General features: G+C 49.4%; 12 protein-coding genes and 1 non-coding gene across 13 annotated transcripts; 6 read left to right on the top strand and 7 right to left on the bottom strand.

Annotated features, from left to right (window-relative positions):
• Positions 1–167: 167 nt before the first annotated feature.
• Positions 168–2,149, top strand: SCP_1300560 (hypothetical protein; the record flags this gene model as incomplete). The annotated part of the gene is made up of 5 exons (XM_027763353.1): positions 168–587; positions 636–788; positions 844–864; positions 1,014–1,503; positions 1,554–2,149. 5 exons carry the CDS (start codon positions 168–170, stop codon positions 2,147–2,149), a joined length of 1,680 nt encoding a protein of 559 aa, XP_027619154.1.
• A 1,364-nt stretch (positions 2,150–3,513) lies between these two features.
• On the top strand, positions 3,514–3,720 carry SCP_1300550 (hypothetical protein; the record flags this gene model as incomplete). Its single annotated transcript, XM_027763352.1, has 1 exon — positions 3,514–3,720. The coding sequence occupies one exon, from the start codon at positions 3,514–3,516 to the stop codon at positions 3,718–3,720; it is 207 nt and encodes a 68-aa protein (XP_027619153.1).
• Positions 3,721–4,864: 1,144 nt separating this feature from the next.
• SCP_1300540 (hypothetical protein) lies at positions 4,865–5,468 on the top strand (the record flags this gene model as incomplete). The annotated part of the gene is made up of 2 exons (XM_027763351.1): positions 4,865–5,125; positions 5,178–5,468. The coding sequence occupies 2 exons, from the start codon at positions 4,865–4,867 to the stop codon at positions 5,466–5,468; spliced, it is 552 nt and encodes a 183-aa protein (XP_027619152.1).
• A 1,464-nt stretch (positions 5,469–6,932) lies between these two features.
• SCP_1300530 (hypothetical protein) lies at positions 6,933–7,202 on the top strand (the record flags this gene model as incomplete). The annotated part of the gene is made up of 1 exon (XM_027763350.1): positions 6,933–7,202. The coding sequence occupies one exon, from the start codon at positions 6,933–6,935 to the stop codon at positions 7,200–7,202; it is 270 nt and encodes an 89-aa protein (XP_027619151.1).
• An 863-nt stretch (positions 7,203–8,065) lies between these two features.
• SCP_1300520 (hypothetical protein) lies at positions 8,066–9,186 on the bottom strand (the record flags this gene model as incomplete). Its single annotated transcript, XM_027763349.1, has 6 exons — positions 8,066–8,293; positions 8,367–8,441; positions 8,491–8,584; positions 8,644–8,847; positions 8,911–9,063; positions 9,122–9,186. The coding sequence occupies 6 exons, from the start codon at positions 9,184–9,186 to the stop codon at positions 8,066–8,068; spliced, it is 819 nt and encodes a 272-aa protein (XP_027619150.1).
• Positions 9,187–10,770: 1,584 nt separating this feature from the next.
• On the top strand, positions 10,771–12,929 carry SCP_1300510 (hypothetical protein; the record flags this gene model as incomplete). The annotated part of the gene is made up of 12 exons (XM_027763348.1): positions 10,771–10,863; positions 10,955–11,133; positions 11,197–11,339; positions 11,409–11,480; positions 11,542–11,777; positions 11,835–11,919; positions 11,996–12,033; positions 12,088–12,181; positions 12,324–12,426; positions 12,480–12,639; positions 12,708–12,760; positions 12,890–12,929. The coding sequence occupies 12 exons, from the start codon at positions 10,771–10,773 to the stop codon at positions 12,927–12,929; spliced, it is 1,296 nt and encodes a 431-aa protein (XP_027619149.1).
• Positions 12,930–13,164: 235 nt separating this feature from the next.
• Positions 13,165–13,245, bottom strand: SCP_t1300500. Its single transcript is given in 2 exon segments — positions 13,165–13,200; positions 13,210–13,245. It is a non-coding gene; the product is annotated as a tRNA-Ala (tRNA).
• Positions 13,246–13,824: 579 nt separating this feature from the next.
• SCP_1300490 (hypothetical protein) lies at positions 13,825–14,962 on the top strand (the record flags this gene model as incomplete). The annotated part of the gene is made up of 8 exons (XM_027763347.1): positions 13,825–13,936; positions 14,024–14,044; positions 14,102–14,253; positions 14,306–14,406; positions 14,466–14,475; positions 14,529–14,721; positions 14,778–14,816; positions 14,868–14,962. 8 exons carry the CDS (start codon positions 13,825–13,827, stop codon positions 14,960–14,962), a joined length of 723 nt encoding a protein of 240 aa, XP_027619148.1.
• A 4,997-nt stretch (positions 14,963–19,959) lies between these two features.
• SCP_1300480 (hypothetical protein) lies at positions 19,960–20,637 on the bottom strand (the record flags this gene model as incomplete). Its single annotated transcript, XM_027763346.1, has 1 exon — positions 19,960–20,637. The coding sequence occupies one exon, from the start codon at positions 20,635–20,637 to the stop codon at positions 19,960–19,962; it is 678 nt and encodes a 225-aa protein (XP_027619147.1).
• A 419-nt stretch (positions 20,638–21,056) lies between these two features.
• Positions 21,057–22,616, bottom strand: SCP_1300470 (hypothetical protein; the record flags this gene model as incomplete). The annotated part of the gene is made up of 1 exon (XM_027763345.1): positions 21,057–22,616. The coding sequence occupies one exon, from the start codon at positions 22,614–22,616 to the stop codon at positions 21,057–21,059; it is 1,560 nt and encodes a 519-aa protein (XP_027619146.1).
• Positions 22,617–22,682: 66 nt separating this feature from the next.
• Positions 22,683–23,222, bottom strand: SCP_1300460 (hypothetical protein; the record flags this gene model as incomplete). Its single annotated transcript, XM_027763344.1, has 1 exon — positions 22,683–23,222. One exon carries the CDS (start codon positions 23,220–23,222, stop codon positions 22,683–22,685), a length of 540 nt encoding a protein of 179 aa, XP_027619145.1.
• Positions 23,223–23,237: 15 nt separating this feature from the next.
• On the bottom strand, positions 23,238–24,557 carry SCP_1300450 (hypothetical protein; the record flags this gene model as incomplete). The annotated part of the gene is made up of 1 exon (XM_027763343.1): positions 23,238–24,557. One exon carries the CDS (start codon positions 24,555–24,557, stop codon positions 23,238–23,240), a length of 1,320 nt encoding a protein of 439 aa, XP_027619144.1.
• Positions 24,558–24,919: 362 nt separating this feature from the next.
• On the bottom strand, positions 24,920–25,903 carry SCP_1300440 (hypothetical protein; the record flags this gene model as incomplete). Its single annotated transcript, XM_027763342.1, has 1 exon — positions 24,920–25,903. One exon carries the CDS (start codon positions 25,901–25,903, stop codon positions 24,920–24,922), a length of 984 nt encoding a protein of 327 aa, XP_027619143.1.
• Positions 25,904–27,579: the final 1,676 nt, after the last annotated feature.

Genomic DNA, 27,579 nt, shown 5'->3' with positions numbered 1-27,579 from the left:
CTCAGCGTCCCACATATGGAAATTTGGTTACCCCATGTGGGAAAAGAAGATCGAAACGTCACATCGGTGCTTTGTGTTACCTCGTTCTGCGTCCAAGTGAGGTCAGCAGGCTATATAGGACGCAAGGTTGCTCAAATGGCTCCCGTCTTCTTTCTCCTTCCTCCATCATGCCCACTCCACGCCCCTCTCCCCGCCGGCCATCTGGCCCCGCGGGTCCTTCCATCCGTCCCAGCGACTGCAGAGTCACAGTCAAGATAGACGAGAATGCCAAGACTGATTATCCCACTGTTTTCAAAACCATCGATGTTAAAGTCAGATACCCTCGAGGCAAAGAGGTTGCTTCTCTGCGTGCGGTACAAATTGACCGGCGTATCGCATGCGAGGGCCGGTTCCACCAGGTTATGGACAGTGACATGGAGGACCGCGATGAGCTCGAAATGATGGGGCGAGTATTATTCACCAAGTACGGGGAGGTGAGACCATGGATCGTCGAGGATGAGCAATTGAAGGGTACAGGTTGCTGGGGGAACGAGTTGAGCGACGGCATGCTCATCTACATCTTATCTGTGCGCGTTCCTGACGAGGCAGTGAGTAACGCTCCTCAGCTCACTTTTCAAGGCATTAACTTGTCAAAGTCGCGTGGTCGAGGACTTGGTTCTCTGGCTTTACGAAGCCTGTTGAGATCAGAACATGTCCAAAAGGACGATATTATATTGGCTTGGCCGACTCTCCACGATCAGAGCCAACATGACGAAGAGACAAAGAATCTCTCTTCCTTCTATCACAAGGTGCGCCCCATATCATAGACGCGTGTATATGAAAATTACTGATAGTGTGAATCAGAACGACTTCAGACGAGTCGGGGTGACACAATTATTGGCCACCCTTCACGCAAAATTCCATCCTCCAACGATGCTGGTTTCCTACGCACCCACGAGGAAGCGGATGTCAGAGCGACAGTACAAAATCGTCTACTCCGTGGTACCTCATCCTAGCTATTTGTTGATAACAAGGTTGAAGAGAAGGAAGAGTACGCCAGGAAATATCCTCTTCACAACAAGATTTTCTGTGCAACGAAGGAGGATATTGAGCAAATTATCCGCGCCACTTTCTTGCAGAATCCACTGTCTATCCGGAGGCAAGACGACGAAGGCTTTACACCCATTCATCGTGCAGCTGAAGCCCATAACTTAATTGCAACGAATATCCTTCTCGAGCTCGGAGTACAAGAAGACCTCGTAAAGCGGGATAACGCACGTTTAAGGACACCCTTGATGCTCTGCACGGACCAGCTGCGGCTGACTAGAGAGCTTCAAGAGACCAGACACAGGCGATGGTTGGGCTACTCGTACAGCGGATTGCGTGTCGAGGCCATGCTCAAGAGAGCAATGGGACAATACGCGGGAACCGACGACGAGTACGTCCAAAAGAACAGCTGGGGGTGTACGTGCGGACAATGCGTGGGTGGGTGGCTCTCTCCGAAAATACGTTACGCCCTCGAAGGTGCGCATATCCTCGTTCCATGCTACTCTGGCCACTTATTGGTTCAACAGCATGCGCAGAGTGTCTTTACGACAGCTTGCTGGAGATGCAGAAATGCATATTCGTAGACGGGCAGCCGATTACAGAACAAAGCATCCTGACCAATGAAGGGCTGCCGTACATTCCTCCGCGTCTCCGCTCCCGCATCGACGTGGTCTTCTACTTCGGATTTCGTGTCATATTCGGCGCCATAGGCCAGGTCATACAAGAAATCGAGGACGCGAGCAACCCAACAGCAGAGCAGATTCAAGAGCGCATTCTGCGGAAAGTCCATGGCGATCTTCCGTGGACCAATTCCTTCGAACTCCAGCCCGTAGAAATGGACGCGGTAATGTACTACCTGTCTAAAGGCGGGCGGATCTCGTACGCGTTGGACTGCGTAATCGCCGGTGTGCCGAGCGAATTCGAGATGGACGACATGTACGAAGGCGTGCACGAGTTCTTTGGGATAAAGGAGACCGAACGTGAGGGGCGAGATCCCGAGCTGGACGAGTTGGAGAGGAAGAGGAAAGCGCTTCCGGCGTGCGCGAACGACCGGGAGTTTCTCCTGGTGAGACATCGCATGGGTCTTGAACGGATGGGACCATATGGGGACCATGAACGTTAAAACTGTTCAACTTTCCCAGGGGAAGACCGTGTAACATTGTGGCGAAGCTGGGACGAGAGGGGTGAAGGAGCTTTCTGACAGGGACGTAAAGGTTGAAACGTTGAAGACGACCGACGTGGAAACGGTGCCGTCATTTTCTTGTGCCCCATTAAGCAGAGGACTTGCAGAGAAAATTATTCTTTCCGTAGACAAATATTTTCAATGTCAGGATGCCAGTACTTGCATCACCACAGCCTTGGAGGGAGAAGGAAGAGGCGGCGGCGCCGGATGGGAGGCTATACGCGCAACCGCTTTTGGAAGGTGTAGTCGTCTTACGACCGTCGACCCACATGGGAAGACAAAAGGTCTGAAAAGGGAGGAAAAGAACTTGTCATAGTCCCTCAGCTCATCAGCTGGGTATTTCTGATTCTGACCAATTGACTACCTCTCGGTAAGAGTTTCGCAGGCTTGCCACCAATCCAGATCCATCTCGAGTCGGTTCCGCCCGGTCAAGCAGCACTGTCAGACATTTAAAGGTCTCTGTCGCCGTGGGTTCTGGTCAACACGGAAACGCTGGTGGCGTCTAACACAGACCGCCTTCCGACGCTGCCCGTGTTTTTGCATCCTGTACGTAGCTGGCACATTCTCCTTCGACTCTTAAAGCGTCTCAAGGACATTCCACCTGTCTCTTCTTCATCGCCATAGAACTCCGCATTGCCGCTCCTAACTCCAGTCCAGTGCGCACTCATTCAAGCTCGGTCCCGCGACAGATGCATCAGCTGTGAGTGTCCATCCTCGTGGTGGAAAGCATTTTGGACAAGGACCTTCCTTTATGCTCCGTTGAAGATGTCCCCGCTCATGAGCCCCAAGCTGTGCGTGACCTCTGTCAGGTAGATCACAACAGGATCCAACCCATGGCTCGTGAACACTCTCGGATGGCCGATGAGGCCCTCAGTCCTGAAATGGCCCATGGGACTTGGAGTAGTAAAACAGCATATAATCTCCACGACAAATACACTAGGTAAATGCTGCCTGGCGTCGGCAACAACCTTGCTTGTACGATGAGTCTCGCAATAATCTCCACGACAAATACATTCAGATATGCTCTATTTGTTGCACTATGAAATCCAATGATGCCTCAGCCTGAGACAGCGTTATCTCTGCATTGCGTTCTGGAGAAGCCCTTATCCGGAAAGCCGGGGGGTTCCTCCGTGACTCCGGGGCATCCGCGGAATGCAGTGCAGAGGCCTCCAGAGCAAAGTCGTATTCCTGATGCAGGTGCTCCGCGACTGACCTCGTCCAGGCGCACCACAGCAAATCGGAGGCGGGTCACTTACCAGCAAGCCACGGCCCTGCGGTTGCATTGATGCCAAATCCAGCAGGTCATGATGAAGAAGCAATTGCGCACCGCTGGACAGCGCGTGCGCCAGGCCGATGAATATTTGCAAGTCATATTGGACAAGAGCCGCGATTTCTGCAAGGTGAGCGGCTTTGAGTTTGCGACCGAGTATGAAGGTGTTGCTGGTGTCAACATAAAGGACGAAGAGAATGATATGCTGATTGCTGAGGGAAAGCAAAAGGAGACAAGGTAGATGGGAGGTTCAAGTTGTCCCTTACAATAGCGTAAATATCTCCCACCGATGTTCGTCACATCAGCACAAGCACTTCATGCGTTGTCTGTTCCGTTTGTCCAAAAAATAGCTCCATCACGTCGTCTACGACGGAGCGCGTAAATCCGAAGAGACTTGGGGAGTGCAAGCATGCGTGGGAGCTTTCTAAAGTCTTGTCCATTGTGAGTGTCACATTGCACAAGGTAAGCAATGTTCGGACCGATGGTGCATGTAAATCCGAGGATATTCCATCATATACAACTGAAAATTGCACCCGAGTTCAGCTCAGTATTGGTTTAAACCTGGGGTGGCGAAAGAGGTCAGTAGTCCCAAATGCCGGATGGTAGTGCATCTCGCCAGAGTGTACTCGCAGTGTTGGTTGACCAACCGGGCAGAGTCAGGACAATTGTGGTAAGTTTCGCTGAATATCCGCGCGCATTCCCGTGTTTGCTCGATGTTGAGGTTCGATTTCTAGGCCGAGAGCGCTCCATTTAGACGCAGTCAGATGTTGAAACGCTGACTCACTGACATGGCTGATATCAGAAATTCGCTTGAAATTTCTTCTTCCTCAAAACTTTCAGGCTATTTTGCGTCTATAACTGACAACAAAGAAATGTCTATACGAGGACTGGGTTACAATTAGGTTGTTAGAAAGGATTCGAGGCCCTTAAGGCCACAATTATTGCACGAAGTGGAAGACAATCAAAGTCGACTTTCGGTGAACAAGGCATAGGCCGTAAAACAGTCCAAGACTGCTCACCTGACAAAGAATGAGTTCCGGTGTACTTGTGGAACTGAAAAGCAAACACCTTGTACCGTTAGCAACAATCAGATAAAATATCGCTTTCCGACCGACCGCTGAGATGTAGAACGACGAAGACGTACTGACGAACCCGGACTCATGGCAGTGGATGAACCTCTCTTCCGATACGAACCCAAATTGGTGGCACATTTCCTCCCCAGATGCCAACTACTGTACACCTAAAAATTGATGGGAGATCAAGATCTTAGGACTTGATAATTTCCAGACATGGACAATACAGAAGGACTTATCATTCGGCCGTCTCCCTATTTAAACCCCATGACTGCCGACCACCTCGTTCTTAACCCCCGATCCCGTGCCACAATGTGGCACATACCTGACGACGAAGATGTTACGGCATATCCTCACATCAGTTACACTGCCGGAGGCATCCAGGTGCCTGAGGGTGGCCTTACACCGCTGTTTGATCACGACCGCTATCCACCTGGCTTGCTGCCCAACGTTGAACGCACCGTTCATGCACCGCACCCACTGTCATTCTACCGGCCGCAAGTGGAGGCACATGGGAGTATGCAGGCGCGTGTGCGCTCGATGCCTCCTGTGCAAACTGCCTCTCAGGCTGAGGTGAGTGTCAATCCGTGACGCAATGACACAACCTGACCTTGTGTTCTCTAAGCTCCGCCATGTTGACCAGAGTGAGTCGGAATACAATCTCACGATCGTCCACCAGCGCTGGATGCAAGCTGTCACACGCGAAAGTGACGCAGTATTAGCCCTGCAGATATTCCAAATTAAGCTTGGATTGATGAAGAGGCAGTTGCGCGCTGCTAAGGCCGACGTACGCAGGGCCGAAGCCAATCTGAAGGTGGCGCAGGAAATGTGTCGCAACGTATGCAAGGAAGATGACGTGGAATTTACGAGTGCCATTGAGGAAAATGATGACTTCGTCAAGTCAGACAGCGAGTGAGCATTGCGATGATCTCTGCATATTAGTTTTGAGCTCACTCAAGTATTTTCCTCTTGCTCGTCCCGTACGACACGTAATCCTAGATCACCCTCAACCGTTTACGACGCGGGATACTGAGAACGCTGGTGACCTTGCTCACAGCAAATCATATGCGTGATCGAGCGTAGGATGCAACGTCAACGTTCGTTCCTAAGTAGGTATAAGCAGCATTATAGTGTATGGATTTGAGAATTATGATTACCTGTATCAGTTTCTTCAAATTCTGCCTGCTCAACCGTCGACGTTCAAGATAGAAGGCTGAGGCGAGCCCATCATCCAGTGTAGGGAAGCCCATGCACCAAGATTAAAAGCGCACAAAACATGTTAAGAGTCTTGGGGCAAAGGAGCGAAGCTGGCGCGAGTCGTTGTAATATCCCGCATTCACCCTGTCACTGAACATATGAATGGCATTGTGGGGTCCTGCTAAATGCAAAGTCGATTTGAACCTCGCTGGCGAGTCCGTCATTCAACGTCTCGCGTCGAGGCTTAGCGGCTGGTACTACAGTGACGCGCAAGTACTCGCATCGAAATGGGGACTTGAAACAATGGGAATATACACACCAGACAAAGCGTGTTTAGATCAGTGGTCGCGTGCACAAGACGGGAAAATCCCGTGAAGGTTGCACGACGGTTTCATCCCTTGCATTCCTGTCACCCAAACGTTAGCCACTACATCCACGATACATTCAAACTGTACTGTCCCTGCTATGCATGGACGATCTGGGGGAGCTGTGTGATCTGCGTTACCCTATGACCGTCAAGTAACATGGAGGTGCCCTTGCACGCCGGCTCCAACAGTACACATCGCGTTTGGCTGTAAGAAGTCGCGATGCGGATCCTACATTGTCCTGCCAGAATTTTGTAATCATGCTAAGGTCCCGAAGAGAAATGTATACCCAATGGAGGATGGTGTGCCAAGAAGTCTGTAAGACGCAGAGATCCTGGAGTTACCCAAGCGAGGCACGGCTCAGTAGATGTTACCTCGGAGACATCGGGAAACGTACGCTCAGCTCCAGGGGGAAAACGCGGACGCTGTACGACACTCACCTCTGGATGTAAGCACCATGGTTACAGGTTGGGTCTCCAAATATTGTCTATCTTGTACAATTTCAACACCATTCTACCCATCATCTCGAATCATTCCTTCCAGATCGCTAGACTTGTCCCAACACACGCGTAACCATTCATAGGCTACCCTCGCGATGGTGTCCCAACGTCCGTTTCTAGGACCATCCCGACGGCTATCCCGGCAGACGTCCGAAGATCGACCCCTTCCCATTCAAGCTATTAGCACTCACCATCTCAATGCAGTTGCCACTGCACGCTCCTCCAACAGTCGATCAATGAGCATACATTCCTCTTCAATGCAGCCATGGGTGGATCAACCGACGACAGTAAGGATAGTGCCAAAGAGATAGTGCGAGAATGCGACCTCAAGTCTCGCTTCAGCTTGAGGAGGACGCGTCCAAATCACATATTTCCCAGGAGAATGCAGACTATATCCGCGATTTCATACGGGTATACCACAACAGGCTGCTCGTGGTGACCCGAGCGCATGTCGCGACGCTGGTACTTCAGCGGTGGAAGGCTCAGACGGGATTATTCAAGAGCCAGCTTGAGGCGGCAAAGGAGGATGTGAGTAAGGCTGAAGAGGAGATGGGTCCTATTATTGCTTGTACGATATCCCGTGAATGATTAATCAACCCTGAAGATTTCATAGGCTGAAGACAGTAACCTCGCGATGAGCGTTGAACAATGATGAAGTACCAAAAGAATCCCAGGAAAGCGGAACATTTTGCTGGGGTACGATATCGGTGCAGGTTTGATTGCAACAGAGAGCAGAACACCTTACGGCTAGCAATTGCCTACCGCGGAGGATTAGCCAAATAATGTCCTCAGTTGCAGTCACACTATGACAAACCAGCCGTCGAGGGCGCGACACAGATCCCCCGGCGCATCTCGGCGTCATTGATCAATGTGAGGACCTGCCTGTGCCCTAGGCAGAACTAGTCAACAGTATCCGAGTCCAAAGGCATTGAATTCTGAAAGTATGCTCCCCCATTACGGCCTGGAAACGAAGTGAGAACCCGGTAATCTCTTCAAGTCGTGTGCTCGCAGGGTGGTGCGATATGCTGTGCGATGGACAGGTGTTTGTGTGAAACAGGATTAGCCCATCGCTCAGACAAGGAAAGAGCGCTGCAACCAGACACCTCACATTGCTTATTGGTTGATATGGCCTGACTTTGTGTTCCGGTTGCTCAATCTGCGCTTACCTAAGATTCCCTCCGGTTCGAAAGTTCAGAATATCGCAAGCATTGCCAAAGACAGCGCGAGAAATATGAAACATGCCTTGCACAATGCCAGTCTGATCCACGTCTTGGGATGTGAGGTGGTCCACAACAGATAAGCTCCATGACAGAGAAATAGCATGTTGCGATATCTAGCGGTACAAGAAGTCCATGGATCCGGTGCGATAAACATAACCTGGAAAGAATCTCATCATTCATCTGTATCTCGAACGAGGATACATAGGACGCACCATTCCCGGCCTACCGTGCTTAGTTGAACAATGACCTCAACGCCTTATCTCCATCCGGTGTGAGCCGTTTCCGTTCTAGTATGAGCGCAGACATCACGATATGGTCAGCGTACCGCTGGCCCTCTGGGAAGACCTTCAATGTGGCGGGTGGCGATGGATGGCCGTCCGCGCGCGGCGTTAACGAGTGGGGTGTGAAGGATGCGAGGAGGACCGCCTTCGATGTGCCTACGTGGTGACTTAGGTAGCACTAGTCGAGGTAGAAGCAAGAAAATAGGCCGGGTATTGGGAGTGAGGAACGGATCGAGAGGTAGCACACTCACGTATCTGACAGGGCTATCGCAGAGCCAGCTGAGATGTAGGCGTGAGTTGGTGTGCCATCGCCATTGCCATATGTGCTGAGCACACTGTTCAGTGATAGGTAACACATGCCGGGTTATCACATACCTTCGACTTCCCGCCTGTCTTGCTCAGCACAATACCGGCGAGCTTCTCCGTGTTGTCAATTGTAACGGTGCTCCTCTTCTGCGAGATCCCCATCCTGCGACAGCCGATAAGTCACTGGTTTAACAATCGGCAAGTAAGAAATGCTTATCGTACTCGAACGATCCTACCATCTCCCCATCTTCCGAGTTACCTCTACGCACCGTAGTGATGTATGACGATGGGATGAAGCAGTTCATCTGCACCGATACGTGGTAGCAGAGTGGGGACTGCTGTGGATCCGCAGACAGCATCATCGAGTTGAAGGAGTTCTGTGCGAATGTATACACAACTGGGTTGAAGTGTCTCGGCAAGGGCGAGCTATATCATATATATAGTAGAGCATGAGTGACCGCGCCCGTATAAAGAGCGTGGGGCACATACGACGGGTTCGCGGGAGGCCCACTGCTGCTCCCGGCGACTTGAGTAGGGGGAAAATCGCTGGAGGTACGGCGCTGATGCGCACTGAGATCCGGAGAGCTCGCGGCAAATGCAGGCTGTTGAACAAAGAGACGAGACGCTACCGCATCGTAATAGCTGAATAACACTTCCAAATCATCTCCAGCGACTTGAAACCATAGAAAGCGTAGCATACCTCGGGAGCCTCGACGATTCCTGCAGATGCGAATCGTCTTCCCATTCAGACTGTAACAGAATCATGGCTAGAGTGGTGCCTCAGGTGAAGATAGCTGCAGATGCGGCAGTCCGCCGCTCGGTGGTAGGAATTAGGACTGCTCAGACAGAGCGCTTTAGATGAGAAGACATTGTTTTCTGCGAATTCTCGTGAAGGAGAATTTGGGCCGATACGGGCAATGTGCCGAGCTGTGCCAGTGATGGAAATGCACCGATATACTTACTTGATTGACACTGGGGACAGCCTTGCTCTTGCGTAACGTCACTTTTCTCTCACGTGGCATGTGACATTCGCGCATTTCCGACCGGACGACGTCCCGGGACGATGTGATTTCGGACTTGCAAAAGAGTCGAGGCCAAGCTTGGGTCAAACTCACTACTAGTAAGTAGAAATGTCTTCCGACTGAGTGGATGAGACTGTTATCTAGAAAGCCTTTATTCCGATATCTTGTGGGGCATTGCTCCAAAGTCTTCAACTACTGTAGCATTTCGACCAACCCGGCCAGGGGTGTGACCTGTGACCGCAAAGTTTCGATCCGGCCAGGCGGCCAGCCTTGGTGGACAGGACGGACAAACCGGCCAAGCCGGCCAAGTGACCTCGCAGCCGTGACCCACCACCACTGGCTGACCAGTCAGTTGGACCTCAGGTAGAACCAGAAAACTGAAGATATAACCCCGCAGACACCCTGGCGCCGCAGGCCGCAAAAAATTGGTTTTTGTAGACATTGGTCACACCCGGCCAGCATTGCTGTGACCAGTGACACCCGGTCAAAAACCGGCCGGCCAAGGTACCTGTGACCTGTGACTGGCCGGGTTGGTCGAAATGCTACAGTACTCTGAATCATCGGTCTCGGCCTCATACACGCTGTGATCTGTACAGCACAATAGCGAGCTCACATGTCTACTGCTTCCCTTCTCGCTGTTCCGAACATGGTGCATCGATCTTTGTGCTCTAACGCTTACCCAGGCTTGTACTTCGACTTGGTGCTACAACACCATTAACCGCGCATTAGCCATCGGTGCTTCGAAATAAGGTCGATACGCACCCTTCTTGCTCCGTGAGCTCTTGCACCAGCTCGCTCTCCCCCTTATGACCTGCCCACTTTGGCACGCCATCGGGAACTTCCATGACTCTAGTGCGATGACAAGCGGTGCAGTGCAAAGTTCCCGATAAGATAAGGGTTCTCAACTGCCAAGGCATGTGAGAGGTACGTACCGCTGGCTGTAGAAGATGTGTGCAGTAGGCTGGAAATCAAGTGGAACTTTTTGGTGGAGGAATTTGAAGGAGGAAGGATACGCGAGGACTGTGTTTCGTCCTTCGTCGAACATTGGGGAGCGACAAACGTTGCAAGACACCTTGATGCGCGTCCTTGGTTTTGGTGCTGACATGCATGTGCAGACATACGTACCTTGCAGGGTACACTGTGCCCGCCCGAAATCATTTCCGTGGAGAAGAAGTGCAAACTGTTGTCAACGTTATTCACCATTCGGACGGACGTCTGGGTCCGCAATATCAAACTGACGGCTCCATTGTAGCGGGGCTTATCTTACCTTTGGGAAGATGACTGCCCACTGAAATGGTGCTCCATGCAGATGCTGGCACTGACGGCAATGGCAATACTTCGCATCCAATGGGTTGCCATGGAATTCGAACGAAAGGTTTCCGCACCAGCACTCCCTGTACGTCGGGTTCAAAATTTCTCGGTGAATATTCGTCTTTCTATTGGCTCACGGCCAGTACACTTACGTAACGTATTTGCGCTCGAACTTTTCACCCTCGCTCACCCAACTGTAGGGCGGCTTATTGACAAAGTCCTTCTCACCCGCGCCACCATCTTGGCTTGGAATAGTAGGCTGGCCGCGCCACCCGGTGTCTGGTATCGACTTTTTGGCCGTAGGGTTTCTGTGTGGATGGTCCTGCGGCGGTGGATGCAGTATCGTCGATTGCGGCGCCTGGAGAACGGGAGCCTCAGGGTGAAGATTTGTATGAACGTTCTCTTTCGGGGACATGATGTTGACAGAAATTGGTGGTTAAAGCCGATCGTGTGGCTGTGACCCGGGTGACGTCATCGCGAGTTCCCAGTGCGATCACGTGGGCGTTCACTTGAGGTACGTCAGAGGCGCGTTTGGCCTGTTCACCTTTCTCTTTAGCCTCGACAAGTGCGAGAGAAGACAGAATAGTAAGTGGGTATACGAGTATTATGCCTTGGTTTTCCTGCAAGAAGAGGCATTGAGGACGTCTTCAATAGCCTTTACTGCGACTATGCCGCTCTTCTCCAGTTTATTTCCGGCCGCAGCGAGTGCATACGCTCTTCAAGCAGGTGTGTCTGTCGTCGTTGCTGACATCACTCGAATCCTGAATTTTTGATGAACTGGTAATAGCGCTAGCCCTCATCTTCGTTCCCCAAGCCAATGAGAAGTTTTACGACTTAGGAGGAGCCCTCGGTTTCCTGTCCACCACTGTCGTGTCTTTGTACTACCCTTCCGTGAAAGCCAGATTCTGGGATGGTAAAATCTTTGTCAACATACCTCAGTTGAACAGCTTAGCACCCCGTCAAATGCTTCTCAATGTTGCACTCGTCGTGTGGAGTGTCCGCCTCGGTAGTTTCTTAATCACGGTGTGCAGTTATTCAACCTCTCTATAGTTACTGTACTCATCTCGAACATCAATGCAGAGAGCAATTAAGGCCGGAGGTGATTCTAGGTTCGACGAAGTTAAGTATCAACCTGCAAAATTCACGGCCTACTGGATGGCACAGGGTACGTCTCGCCAAGTTTTTCTGACACGAAACGAAAATGGCGCTCATTTATTCTGTTCGGGACATATTGCATGCAGCAACCTGGGTATTCGCTGTCGGTCTGCCCGTCTACCTCGTACGTCATGCTTACCACCTGGTCGGACTGCCGTTGTAATTCATGCTGTCGCAGGTGAATACCCTTCCTGCTTCCGCTCATCCCCCTCTTGGTCCCTTGGATTACATCTCGGTCGCCTTCTTTGCCGGTTCCTGGCTGTTCGAGATCAGTAAGTTAGGTTCTCCTTCCCTGTTCCCCGCTTTTCAGGGTTTTGGCGATTCATAAAACCGCATATATCCATTGACGCCGGGCCTCGCGGTATCGCGTGACCTCGACGAACAATTCGAGCATGTCGCTGACCAGTTTCTTAGTCGCCGACCGCCAAAAGGCCGCCTGGCGTCGCGCTAAGGATAAAAAAGAACATGACGAGAAGTTTATCACGAGCGGGCTGTGGGGCATCAGCCGTCACCCAAAGTGCGTGCCGTTCTGTTCGTACGGCGTGGCGCTCATGCTGTTGCCTTTCGCAGCTATATTGGCGAAGTAGGACTATGGACAGGCATTTGGCTCCTTTCCACGCGTTCGCTGCGCACGCCGTACTTTCCGCGCTCTGCTTGGCTCCTCGCCGGCGTGAGCCCGCTCCTGACGTGGTTCCTCCTGCGGAACGTGTCAGGAGTCCCTCTCCTAGAGGTCCGTACATTCACTGCTGACACTCATCGACGCTCACGATGGCGTCCACGTCCCTCGCTCCTTTCTAGAAAGCCGGCGATGAGAAGTATGGGAACGACCCTAAGTGGCAAGAGTATAAGCGGTTAGTACTTCAGTCTTCGTGCGCTATTTCTATGTCCTTTTTGTTCTCCCAATGGGGCGTGGGTGGGACTCTCACGCGACTTTTTGACCCCCTCAAGTTGACAGTACCACTAATGCCACATTGCCGTAGGTCCGTGCCCATCTTTTGGCCCTGGGGCTCCCCGAGTTGAACTGGTGGAAAGGATATCGGACTTCCGGCCCCCGTCCTCGGGAGCCTCTGTCTTATTGTCTGAAATGCCAGTTAATTGTCTATTGTCCCAAATCCGTTTCTTTGTCTGTACGTGTAATAATACATCGAACCCAAAATGCAATTGGGACACACGTGCGTGTTCCAAATTATAAAGAGTGTCTCCCCGTTTTGACTCCAGAAAGGGCAGCACAAAAAGTCTCACAGACGTATTTCAGTGGACATTGAGGGGTTTGAACCCTCGACCTCATGCAAATCAGCCCTGCAAAGCATGCGCGCTACCACTGTGCCAAATGCCCAGTGTCTCTTCCCTTCAGCTATATCAACTCCATTTACCTGGAATTCTGCCTTTCTTTCGTCTTTCAACAAGTGTTTCAATGAGAAATTGTCTTCAGGTGTTCACTGCGGCCTTGCAATGAATGTTCAGTTGTCGGCATGCGTGGTTGAACCCAAATCGCGGCGTTGTTTATACCTTCCCGTTTTGGAAGTTACAATTGTGAACGGCCTTGGTGCCACACGCATCTTGAAGGTATGGTTCCTGATATCCCCCTCAGTGATTCTCAGCTTCTGAAGGTGCTGATGATGGAAGGGCTAAGGGCTAATTGGACGATTCTAGCATTTTTGATTGATTACGTGTTCTAGACCATTTAATGCATTCCTGCATGTCATTATCAAACTCGGTGGCGCTCAGGCTGTGACGCTCTCATGAAGTTACAGACTGTCTCCGCAAGCCATAAAGCCTTCATGTAATCGTCGACTCCCACTGGTCATTCACCCGATAACCCTCCCTTCCCCGTCTTGTTCGTGAGTCCGCTCCTGTTTATATCTCTGTTACTGATTCAGGCGCAAAATTGAAGCAGGCTCCCTTTGCGTAATTCATGCCACCGTCATACGGAAATGAGTCTCCGGAGGAACGCGCAGCTATGGAGGACTTCAAGACGAATATCTTCGCGCCTTTCCAGGAGCTCTATGGGGACAAATGGGACCAAGGTGCGCTCTTGGCACGTGGACTCCTGTAACATTCCTGACGACTTGCATCACGATGCCGTCATGCGCATAATGTCTTTGAACCCGCAGCCCGGTGGGACGCTGCTATCAGTAAGCTAACGTTTAGTGCTGCCTCCGACCATCGGACTACATACTGACAACACGCAGCCAGATTCAGGGCAGCCCACGAGCCCGTGGTGATCGAGCGGTTTATGAAGATCGCCAGGCTACCGGGGTGGGCCGGCATTGAGGAGCAGATGAAGAAAGGCCCGCCCGAATTCCTGCGTCCTGGGTGGAGGAGCCCTCTCCTCGGCAAAAAGGTGGGTGTTTGTAACCAATTGGGCAAGTCCAGTTGTGACGGTAAGGACTTAGGTCGACCTTGACTGGATCGACGCAGACGCGTATGAATGTGTGCAACCAAGCAAGGATGGATGGAGGGACAAAAAAGTTCTTGTAATCGAGTTTTGGGCGACGTACGTTATCTTTCCGACTTATCGATCGCTTGCCGGAGGCTAATGGATGCGTCTTCTAGCTGGTGTCGGGTAAGTCTGTTCGGCAGGCCCTCTCCCAGAGGCCGATCTAATTTCTTGAGCAGCCGTGTCACCCGGTATGCAAAATTCTCACGGACGTTGCCGCACAATACCCAGACGTCAGGGTCATCACGTTCAATAACGAAGGGATATTCAACAAGGCACCGACCGATTCGGAAATTGTAAGGGACTTCGTCACTGAACGGGACGACGTCAATTATCCAGTTTATATCGATAAAAATAATATTGCCGTAGAGTGTACGTTTTGAATCCCTCTTTTTTCAGCTAACGGCCATACTGAGAGTGCTGTACAGCGCTGTTCCAGCCTGGGAAATGTCTGTCTATCCCGCTAGGTATGTTGTGGTCTGTGATAGGTTGCTGTTAACTGACCATTCCCATGCCAGTGTTTATAATTACCACAAAAGATTCCGTCGTCCACTGGTTAGGAAATCCGGAAGAGATGGCTGCGCCTCTCGATAACGCGCTGCAGCATGCCTGACTTCCGAGCGCGAGAGTTCGGCTGGCCGTCATGTAGCAAAAAGGGGATGGCTTTGAACTGAATGGTGCATTGCAACCGAACCCCGGGACCGTTTTGATATTTTGCGAAGATTTGAGTACTCGTGAGATTGATTCTGTAGCCGCCGTGTAGTCTTGTAGAATTTTGTCGTGATTCGTTGTCCCCGTCGTATCGCCATCTAGATCTGTCTAACATGTTGTTTACGAGATTGTTCTCATTCCCATTACCGCATGACATTTATTTCGACTGACATGCCCACTGCAAAATATTCAATAAAACACCGCGACCGGTGAGTTACTGGCCACTGGCCTTTGAGATATTATCGCTTCGATGCAATAGCGACCGAGGGCGCCATCCATTGTGCTGTTCAACTCCCAATCGATCTCAAGTTACCAATCTACTTGGAACACGGACGGAAAGCACAGACCCGCAGTCCTAATTACCGCGAAGGAAGCACTAAGAAGACGGACATTGACGGGACCCCGGTACGCCGTTGAAAACGACTTCCGCGATGTATTTCCACCGCCAGTCTTGTTGAAGTGGGTCGCTAAGCGGCGGAATATTTCATTATTACCTGCGAATATATGAACGCCGCCTGGCAAAGCATCTCCGTGAGAGACTGCGAGTCAACGATACGGAGAAAGTTCGTGATTCACGGTCAAAAAGAAAGAGTATGCTAGCCTGAAAGACGGTAGAAGGCTATCAAAACTCTTCACAGCGGCGCCGGTAGTCGGTACATGTAGAAACGACGGAACTATCGGGATCCGTCGCGCGTTCGGAGATGAAGGGCTGGGTCAAAGTTGAATGATGTGATCTTACACACCTCCAATCTCAAGAGTCAGTGCAATGACAGGAGACTGATGCTCATCGATGTCGGCAGCTTCACGTCTCTACAATCCGAGTCATGGTGGAATGGCTCAGCATGTCACTGCGGATGTCACTCAATGATTCAATCGTTCACATTCTGCTGACATGACTTGTTACGAATGTTCACAGGGCATGTCGCTAAGACGCCCATTCTGTGAAGTCTCGCACCTCGTGAATGATTTATCTGTATCAGAACTTGGAAGTCACCGCCGGTGTACTGTACTATTTCGACCAAGTGACGTGTGACCCGCAGTTCAGTCAGTTCACGGTTCCGAGGCCGCCGTGACTGAAATGGTTCAGTTCAATTCACGCCGGGCGCTAACCCGCTGCAGAAGGCGTGGAAAAGCTGTGAATTAGCCTTGAGCTTGCACTGGGGGCAAAAGTGGATGTTCTGCCTTGGAACAGTATCTGAACATCCAAGGAACAGATTACATTTTTGGACATGTCACATGTTCTGAACATGGAAAGGAACATCTAATATGTCTCGCACAATGTTCCATTGGAGAGCATGCTGGAGACATGTTGCATGTACCATTCTGGAACATATAATATGTCTCACACAATGTCTCATTGGAGAATGTCCTGCAGACTTGCTGCATGTTTCATTCAGGAACATTTATCATTTTGCTACTATATTCTGGGCTTGTCTCTTGATGCAATATGCTCTGTATAATAAGGATTTTCCATGGCCAAACACATTACATTTCTGGCTGCCATTAATTTTCAGAACATTGTGAGAAGATGTTAGGTGCTCCTACTCCAAACATATAAGATGTCCTGGGCACCAAGAACATTTGCAGTACATGTAAAATTTTAGTAAAATTTTAGTATGTATCATACATGTACTGCAAATGTTCTTGGTGCCCAGGACATCTTATATGTTTGGAGTAGGAGCACCTAACATCTTCTCACAATGTTCTGAAAATTAATGGCAGCCAGAAATGTAATGTGTTTGGCCATGGAAAATCCTTATTATACAGAGCATATTGCATCAAGAGACAAGCCCAGAATATAGTAGCAAAATGATAAATGTTCCTGAATGAAACATGCAGCAAGTCTGCAGGACATTCTCCAATGAGACATTGTGTGAGACATATTATATGTTCCAGAATGGTACATGCAACATGTCTCCAGCATGCTCTCCAATGGAACATTGTGCGAGACATATTAGATGTTCCTTACCATGTTCAGAACATGTGACATGTCCAAAAATGTAATCTGTTCCTTGGATGTTCAGACACTGTTCCAAGGCAGAACATCCACTTTTGCCTCCAGTGTTGAGTTTGGAGACTCATGTGACGCGTGACTTCTGAACTCAGTGCCTGGTTCAGAGGCTTGTGTGATGCGTGACTGAACAGTTGGTCGAAATTCCCGCTACCTTTTGGTAGTGGGTCTTGCTGGATCTTTTGTCACGCAGGGGCCCCGCCAAAAACTGTCAGTTTTGGAGGTCCTGCCCTAAACTATACAAAAGATTGAAAGGTCAAAGTGCTTCGTAAACTTTACTAAGCGTCCGAATCTTTCGCCGCGCATCCTCCACGTCGACTCTGTGCATCGCTCGCATCGTCCGCATCTATTGCCAACCCTCTGCTTGCTGATATTTGTTGCACTGAAATGCCTTCCTTCTCACTTCTGGGCGATTATTTTGGAATTCCTGCCTTAATTCTGTTTGATTCTTCGGTGAATGGATGCAACAGTGCGCAGAATGTTGTTATTGGTCGCGAACGTCAATGACAGCACCAATTTTTCCACCGGAGTGTTGCTGAGCTCTCTGCTTCCGGTCCTGTTATGATCCCTGCAATTGGTGGATGGTATCATTCATGTTTTCCTCTTGTAGTCACCCATCTATCGTACCTTCTGCCAGTCCAAATGTAAGCTTTGCCTACCAGGTTCATTGTATTATACTCATGCTCTAATGCACTGAATATATGTCTTCATCTCCTCGCGCCTCTCCTTCACCCTATAGGTAGCGGGTCCTTCTGTGCTTGCACGGCGCTACAGCCTTATAGTACAGTATAACTTATTTATCCTCAGATAGTGAACTTCATCCACTGCGCCAACTTGAATGCCGGTGGCCTTGGCAAAAGTTTGCCACAAGCAATCATCCTATATCTCTCATTTTGTTAGAAATCCAAAATAAAGAGGCATATCAAACCTGTTTTCAGCTTTGCATGATGGAGAGCAACGTCAGATATTCAAATGCGACTGGTATCCACGTTCCGATTCCCTAAAGAATCGGTTATCAGTCTGTGCACGTATGGTGGCTGCTGACATAAAGTTGTACCCGTGCCACATATAGTAATTCTCTCTTAGAATGGTTATCCGCTTTTTTACTTTCCGTCTTTAGGCTACCCGATTCACTTCAGGTTTCCTGCTTCCTGTTCAAGATTTCCGCGACACAAAGTCGGCCGGCATTCCTTGAAAGTTTATTTCCGATGAAAGACTGGAGGAGGACCGATGGCTATAGCTAGGGGTGATTGTCTGCATCTCTGCACCCATTCTCTATCTTCTGTTCCACCCTCACGGAAACTCCACCTGCGAGTCTCGAGCGAGCGATGCCCCTGATCCACGGCAGTAGATGCATATAAGGACTGATATCTTCCTCACTTCCCTTCACGCTACTTACAACCATACACGTACAACCAACAAAATGACAAAGAATTTGTGAGCCACACTGTCCTTTCTCATTCATTACAGTCTTCTCACTCGCGATTCGCAGACCCGAAAGTTCGCGTCGAAGCTCCCGCAACAAGTGTGCTTTATCTCCTGATTTGTTGGACGATGAGCGCCCGCTTAAGCAGTGTGTTTCTATCCACTATTCTCAGTTGGTTCATTGACTTTTTGATCATCGTAGGCACATTGCCGATGTCCCCATTATGGCTTCAGACACCGACTTATGTTTATTTGGACAATCACCTACATCTACAGCAGATTCTGGCAACTTCATCGAGCAGTGAGCCCCTGTATTGATTGATGCCTGCACATGTACTAATCTTCGCTAGTACGAACAATGAGACTGTAGCCGAGTCAGCTGCAAAGGTTTTCTCAGATAGTGCTGCTCCCCCACTTCCGCTGCCTCTGCTGATAATCAATATGTGTGCTTTTTGCAACGGATATGCTATCTTGCTAATCTTAGCTAGATCCGGGGTTTTAACCACACATTCTGCTGTGCAACTTTCTCCGAGCGGGAATACTGTTGCCGCATCGTCGGGGTCAGCGGTATCAACTATGTACGTACCCCCTTCTATCATTGATCATTGATACATTTTTTGGGAGACCAGAACAACAACAACAACAACAACAACAACAACAATAACAACAACAACAACAACAACAACAACAACAACAACAACAACAACCATGTTGTCATCCCGGCCTCGATGAATGTGGGATTTTATCGTCGCCGATAGCTCATCCAACCCTCTGTTACGCGGCAGCGAAACATGAGCGTCAAGTCGAGTCGTCACGAGACAAGGTCTTAGTCTAAGACACAAGTCCGTTCAAGTGACACTTCTGGCGATGTCCTCACACTGAAGGTCGATCAGAGTTCGTTCTTATGACTCGTAGTAGCTGTCTGCTACTAACAGTCGATTTCAGTCGAAGGCAAGTGAAGAGCTGGTTTAATGGTAACCAGGTCGAGATGGGGATCCAGCTCGACAAGGTCGTCTACTTATACAAAAGGTATCCGCAGTACTACGCAATAATGCGGGATCGTTCATTGGCTAGATAAGGTGAAACGATATCTGAGCAGGGTAACAGCGAGAAAGTAATATGTATGAGAAAGCTGAGTAAGGTCGTGAGAGATAATCAGTACTAATGGGGATAACGAGTCGTGTATCAGAACGAGGTAAAGATGAGGCATACATGCACGTCTTGCATGTGCGATAAGAAGAAGGTCTGGAGTTAGATCCGGTGTAACCCTAGACTAGGGGTTCTGGACATCTGGATAAAGAATCGGAGGTTGCGCTCCGATGAGTCACGTGTTGGATCACGTGGTCTGGTAACGTAAAGGGAACAAGGAAAAGAAAAAGAAAAGACGCGCCACAAGTGAGGAGCGTTGTAACATCAGCTCCCGTCTAATGTTTCTTGTCCCACAAGAAATATTGTGATCTTCATCATCGTCGGGGGCAGTCGCGGACATAATGATCTCCTCCACATCTGTAGCATGTCCGCTGGCTGGTTCGTGATCCTTGTTCGGGTATACGTCCATCCCTGTAGGGATGACTGCGACGCGAAGAAGTGGATGCGGTCGAGAAAGATGGTTGGGATAACGGAGATCGTCCACTGGGTACGTGCGAACGAGGAGGGCGAGGTCGAACGGGAATTGGTTCTGGCGACGAGCGAGGAGTGGATGCGGGTATTCCATTAGTGGTGTATCCGAGGATGTGTCCGATGTCTTCGTCCCCATGCTCCCTCCAAATCTCCTGTGCTGTACGAGTGACCGTACTGCGCATTAATGACCAGACTTGGTCGACTCTGGTTCGGGCTCTACTCGTCCTTTCCTCTGCTGCGATGAGCTCTTGTCTGGCCATCTGCATCCACTCGACCATTTCTAATGCTCGTTGCATGGAAACCACCGCTTGTCGATCTTGCGGGCGATTTCGTAAGACGACAAGGATATCTGTGAAGTCGACAGGAACACGGATAGCCGAGACCAGACGTGTGGCAAATTCTTGTTCGTCCGATGCGTGACTGAGTTCGATAGAAGGTGAGGGTGATGAGGTGCGGATAAAGGGTGTCTGTGCTTGAGAGGGTACTCCATTGACAAGCGTAGGCGATGCGGGTATGCTCATAATTGTGGAGGTGACTTCAGCGAGTATATTGTGAACAAGGTCGTCTATAGCGGAAGTGGGCATTGATGATATGTCGTTTTCTCCTCCTTTTATACCTTTCGGTGGTTAAGGGGATCGCGGTTATCTGTGATGTGAAATAGAATGTCGTGGATTCGGGTAATAATCAAATAGATGAAAATCCATTGGACGATAAAGAGTATTCCCACAGAGATAAGAGCTGCCTGATCAGTTCCAGGCATCGTTCTGATCACCCCAGCTGTTAGCGTGCGGGCTGTCTCGCGTGAAGAGTGTGTGTTCGACAAGTCATCTGATAAGGATTCGGTGGATGATCCAAAGAAAAGTGAGGGTTGTGCAGTGGAGGACGATTAGGAAGATGATGAGGAAAACTGTCGTGGTAGTCATTCCGGGTTTCTTCTCCTCTACTGGATTCCCCTGGTCCTTTTATATGCATCGAGGATTCGCTTGACATTCTGTAAATTGTGGGTAGGTTCCCATGAGTTTTCTGCTGAAGAATATCCTTTCCACTTGACTAAGTACCTCAGATGACCTCGGTACGTCTTGTGATTCAGGATGGCTTCGACTTCATACTCTTCTTCGTTATCAATGACATCAGGTGGTGGATTCACATAATTCGGACCATGTATGTCATTTTCGTGATAAGGAGATAGAAGGGCGGCGTGGAATACGGAATGAACTCGCCAGGTCTTCGGGAGTTTGAGACGATAGTTGGCTGGTCCGATGACTTCGACAATTTCGAATGGCCCCTCACGCTTTGGTGCTATCTTGCGCGAGGCGTAATTGACCTTCAGGTTCCTCGAGTCTAGCCAGACCTTCTGTCCTAGTGTAAACTTCGGTGATCCTTGTCTGACTCGGTCCGCCATCTGTTGTTGGGCTAACTCGTGCATGGCTAGTGCTTCTAGTCTTATCTTCTGCAACATGTCAAGCCTGGATTCAACCGATGGAATGTTCGTGGTCGGAAATACGGAAGGGAGTCCACATGGTTCATATCCCATCATGATGCGGAATGGGCTCATCTTCTGTGCCGAGTGTTCCCTTGTGTTATGACAAAACTCGAGGTCTGGCAGGCGGTCGGCCCATGTTTCAGGGTTGTTTCCGCAATAGAGTCGAAGATAGATTTCCAGCTCCTGGTTGACTCGCTCTGTTTCTCCGTCCGTCTGAGGGTGATAAGCTGTGCTCATTGATGATCTGATCTGGAGTAGTCGATTTAACTCTTGGAAGACCTTGGATGCATATTGAGGTCCTCTATCCGAGATGATTCGGTCGGGTAATCCAAATCGCGAGTATACTTTGTCATGAAAAATCTTGGCCGTTCCTTCGGCTGTGATCGTTTTGAGGCAGGGCGTAAGAATCACCCCCTTCGTAAGGTCATGGTCTACTACGACCATAATGGAATCAAAACCGTTGGAAACGGGGAGGTCAGTAATAAAATCGGTGGTGCAACAGGAAAATGGTAATGCGTGTGGGTCGGCGGGAATTGGTTCCAAAGGAATACGAGTTGGATGAGTATTCGGTTTCATTTGTTGACAGGTGGCACAGCCTTCAACATAATTGTAGACAAATGTATACATGCCGGGCCACCAGAATTCACGACATAACAGTTCAAGAGTATTGAACTTTCCAGGGTGACCCATGGCAGGGGAGTCGTGATGTAGTCGAACGAGGTCACGACGAAGAGTTTCAGATGGTGGAATGTAAATCTTCCCCTTGTAGAGGATGACACCATCGCGAACTTCCCAGTCGGAAAGCGATGATTTCATGGGGAATGGCCCTTTGTGCGCAATTGCTTCGAGGGCTTCGTGAACAATGAGGTCTTTTGCTGCGTGATTCCTGATTTCGTCGAATAGTGTCGGGGAAATGGATCGCACGAATAGTGCGTTGGGTAAAAGAATGCGATCTTCATTGTCACTTTCACTGTCATCGAGTCCATTACGACGAGAGAGCGCATCAGATTGGATCATCTGAGTGCCAGGGACATGGATGAGGTGAAGATCAAATTGTGATAATTTGAGACTCCATCGTGCTTGTCAGCGGTTTAACTTCTGAGCTGTACGGAAGTATGTGAGGTTCTTGTGATCACTGCGAACTTCGACGGGATGGGGAGAGCCTTCAAGATAATGGCGCCATTCAGTGAGGGCTCGAATGATTCCGAGGAGTTCACGGTCGTAGATTTCGTAGTTCCGTTCAGCTGGATTGAGCGTCTGTGAAATGTAGGCACAAGGATGGAGGTCTCCATTGATGTCGGCTTGGTGTAAAACTGCACCCGTAGCAAACTTGGAAGCGTCGGATTCAACAATAAAGGGTTTTGCCTTGTCAGGCAGTAACAGTACTGGGGCGGTACTGAATCGTTGCTTCAATGTGTCGAAAGCTGTCTGACATTCTGTTGTCCATTCAAAAGGTGGAGATCCAGCGGCAGTGCGCGTAAGATTCGTCAATGGTTTGGCAATATCTGAGAAGTTGGCAATAAACTTCCGATAGAAGTTTCCAAACCCTAGGAAAGAGCGAACACCTTTTACCGTGCTTGGTTCAGGCCATTCTGCAATTCCTTTAAGTTTGATAGGGTCCATGCCAATGTAGTTTTCTCAAATGATCATGCCTAGGAATTCGACTTCTTTAACGTCAAAGAAACACTTTTCCGGTTTAAGGAATAAGTCGTTGTCTTTGAGTCGTTGGAGTACGCGTCGGGTTTGAACGTGATGTTCTTCCAAATCGTTTGAGAAGATGAGGATATCATCCATGTAAATGACTATCCATCCCTCATCGATCATGTCCTTGAAGAGTGCATTCATCATCATTTGGAAAGTCGCCGGGGAGTTGCAGAGTCCAAAGAACATGACCATAGGTTCAAAAAGTCCGTGATTTGTCTTAAATGCGCCCTTCCATTGGTCACCATCTTTGATTCTGACATTGTTATATCCGGAGCGTAAATCCATTTTCGTAAAGATCGATGCGCCTTTGAATTGATCCATAAGGTCAGAGATGAGCGGAAGAGGATAGGCGTTCTTCACTGTCCCTTCATTCAGGTATCGGTAATCCTGACAGGGACGTAGTGCTCCGTCTTTCTTTCCTACGAAGAAAAATGGTGAAGCCATGGGAGATTTCGACGGTCGGATGTATCCTTTTCGCAGATTTTCTTCCAGGAAGTCATCCATTGCTCCTTGTTCTTTGAGCGATAACGGATAGACTTTACAGTCATGTGGAATAAAATCGGGTTTCAAATCAATGGCGTGGTCCCAAGGCCTGGTTTCTGGAAAGCGTTCAGCTGCTTTCTTTTCAAAGATGGACTTCAAATCGTGGAGGTAGTTGGGGACCAACTCCTCGATGGTTTTGGGTTTGTCTATAGCTGATGCTTCCTTGTGTGCCTGTTGTGCCAATTCTTGTGATTTACCGGATGGTTTGTAAAAGACCGTATTCTGTGCATTACAGAATAATGGGGATCGAGTACTGTGTGTCATTCTTCCAATGGCGGGGCCTCTTCGTATGGTGAAGACTGCAGTTTCAGTCTCTTCATTCGTCAAAGGTGACTCCTTCCTGATAGGTTCAAATATCCCAATAACTGGCTCTCCTGCGATATAGGATATAACTAGATCGTCATCATCGAGCTGATCTATAGGGGGTTCTGATGATGGGTCATCTGGTTCGGTATCATTCCGCACTGCAGGTAACTCGCCACGCTCAGTGTTATCGGCCATGATTTCTCTGATAGATTCGGAATGCCCAAACGAGGTAGGGGAAGTTTCGGTGGTGATTAACTCTGGGAGTCCATCTTCCTTGAAAATCGAAACTTCTTCATCTGGTGCATCTTCGACGGTGGGTTTCGGTGGCCATTTGGCGTCTTTACCAAACCAAAAGTCACCGGTTTCCCAGTTGATCATCGGATTGAGGCGTTTAAGCCACGGCATGCCGAGAAGTATGTTTTCTTTGCCAATGCCGGTCAAGAGGAAGCGAGTAAGTGTCTTCCTTCCTCCGATTTTCATCATCTTCCAGGTACAATGAGTAATGGTACCCATTTGATTTGGTGTGCCATCTGCATTCATGACTTTAATTGGTTTCGGTAATTCCCATCTGATAAAATTGTTTTCTTCCGCAAAACGAATGTTCATGAACGTTTCGGCTGCACCGGAATCGATCAAGGCTTCTGTTGTAACGTCTTCCTTCTCTCCCAACGAAATATTCACAGTGATTGAATTTCCGCTAGTGTTACAAATAATGAGGGGAGATACGGTAAGATGCGACGGTCCATGCATTACTAGTGGCCGTCGTCTCAAAAACCCAATTGGGTTCGTTCTTCATCAGTCATGTCATTGAAGACGTTTCGCACATAGGCGATCTGTTCCTCTCTGGTTTCTTCCTTCGACGTCTCCTTCTTCTGTGCGAGGTCTTCTCGCATCTTCTTGATCCATGTGATCGTGTCTGTGTCCAACCCGGGCTGTATCGTTCTAGCACGGGTGAAACTTCCAGCCTGGGGGTGGAATTGTCTGTCGTTGGCTATATGGCCCTTCTTTCCACATAGGAAACATAATCCTTCTTTCATTCTCTTCTGTCGCTCGTCCGGGGATAAGCGCGAGATATTGACATGATCAACATCCATCGCGTTTGGATCCTTTGCAGAAGCCGAGTAGTAGGGACGATGGACAGATCGGCCCTTTCCTCGTGTCGTCGTAGTGGCTCCTCGCTTGAAGATCTGAGCAGATCTCCATTGGTTATCAAACCGCGAGGCATATTCGTACCACTTGTCAAGTGTCTTGGGCATGCTTTCCATCCCATATATCCTTTGTCGGAGTGGGTCGTTAAGTCCCCACTTGAAATACTCGATATTTCTGGCATCTTCTAATTTCGCCTTGGATTCAAGCGATCGGAATTCGGCAATGTAGTCGTCCGCAGTACGAGTTCCTTGCTTGATGTTACGCAGCAAGGTACGAGCGGTTTCTTCAATATTTTCATCGCCAAATGCTTTGTTCACACTCGCAATGAAGTCTCTCCAACTCCCATAAGAAAGGAAGTCATCATTGGTGAGTTCTGTTTCTATGAAGCTCTGTGCCCACGATCCTGCTGTTCCTCCTTGCATGTGCGATAGCACGAATGCGATCTTCTGATTGTCCTCCTGGTAGACATGGCTATTTCTGGCCATGTAATTCTTGCATTGGTTTATAAATTCCCTAAGCTTCGAACGGTCTGAACCGTTGAAGATCTCGGGTTTTCTAAAACCAAGTTCCTTCTGGCTGACATGGTGACGTCCTTCATCCATGGTAACTGTAGCCATCGGTGGTATGTAATCAGATATGATTGGTGCAAGAATCGGTTGGGGTACAGGATCCTGGACAGGGAGGTTCCAAGGGGCGTCTGGTCTTTCTCCTGGATAAGAGATAGGTATGCTGCTGTCTGCGATGTGTGATAGTACGAGCCCTCCAACGTTATGGGGTAGGCCTGCTTCGTAGTCACCACTTGGGTGATCAATGTGTTGATCTGGTCTGATAAGTAAAGGTCGTCCGTTTAAAACGTGTACGTTCCTCTGTGCGTCCCACTCTGCCTGAGATGGGAGGAGATCGATGTATTGCTTGGGAAGAGCAGTCGGGTTGATAAAGTTCAAATCCAGCGTGGATAAATTCCCCTGTGTGGCCTACGTCTACACGTAGACTGCACACCGTCCTTAACTAAGTGGGTTCGTTCGTCGTCGGCTAACAAGCCCGTAGAGTGTCTTCTGCCTTCAAACTGATACACCTATTTGCTGATTGCTCGAGTGATTACCTCAGCCTCCTCGGCCTATTGGTCTCTCGGACAGACCCCTCTCCGAAGATGAGTGATCAGTCTATCCCTTCAGCTGCCTCGATTACAGAGTAATCTCAAACGGCGCTTTAGCAATCGAATCGGGTGTATCGTTTAGTCTTCAGGGTTCGGTCCAGTCGGTAGTTCGTTATTAGACTTTAGGAAGTCACAGAGAGTAATAAGATCTCGACCTAATGTTACGCGGCAGCGAAACACGAGCATCAAGTCGAGTCGTCACGAGACAAGGTCTTAGTCTAAGACACAAGTCCGTTCAAGTGACACTTCTGGCGATGTCCTCACACTGAAGGTCGATCAGAGTTCGTTCTTATGACTCGTAGTAGCTGTCTGCTACTAACAGTCGATTTCAGTCGAAGGCAAGTGAAGAGCTGGTTTAATGGTAACCAGGTCGAGATGGGGATCCAGCTCGACAAGGTCATCTACTTATACAAAAGGTATCCGCAGTACTACGCAGTAATGCGGGATCGTTCATTGGCTAGATAAGGTGAAACGACATCTGAGCAGGGTAACAGCGAGGAAGTAATATGTATGAGAAAGCTGAGTAAGGTCGTGAGAGATAATCAGTACTAATGGGGATAACGAGTCGTGTATCAGAACGAGGTAAAGATGAGGCATACATGCACGTCTTGCATGTGCGATAAGAAGAAGGTCCGGAGTTAGATCCGGTGTAACCCTAGACTAGGGGTTCTGGACATCTGGATAAAGAATCGGAGGTTGCACTCCGATGAGTCACGTGTTGGATCACGTGGTCTGGTAACGTAAAGGGAACAAGGAAAAGAAAAAGAAAAGACGCGCCACAAGTGAGGAGCGTTGTAACACCCTCTATACCCGCCCCATGATGGGCATCCAGCGTACGGAGTTGGCGTTCCTGACGTTGGGCAAACACAGCCAGACACACCCTCACCATCATCCACCAGTCCAATCGCACATCCATCCCCGCAGCATGCCAACCAGCTCATCGTCACTTCCTCTACCACTCGGTCTGTCGCATTCATGAACCATCATCGTTTGTCCTAGGATGGACAACTGCCGTTCACAGCGGACTTCATGCTCGCTCATGTTCCCGCTGGGCAACCGGGTTGGATTATGTAAGGGGTTGGTACAGAGGGTCCTTTGTTGATGCTTTCCCCTCCTTTCTTC

The sequence above is a fragment of the Sparassis crispa genome (genome assembly GCF_003851025.1).
Source record: "Sparassis crispa DNA, contig_000012F, whole genome shotgun sequence".
Taxonomy (NCBI): domain Eukaryota; kingdom Fungi; phylum Basidiomycota; class Agaricomycetes; order Polyporales; family Sparassidaceae; genus Sparassis; species Sparassis crispa.
This window is presented reverse-complemented; position numbering and strand designations above follow the sequence as displayed.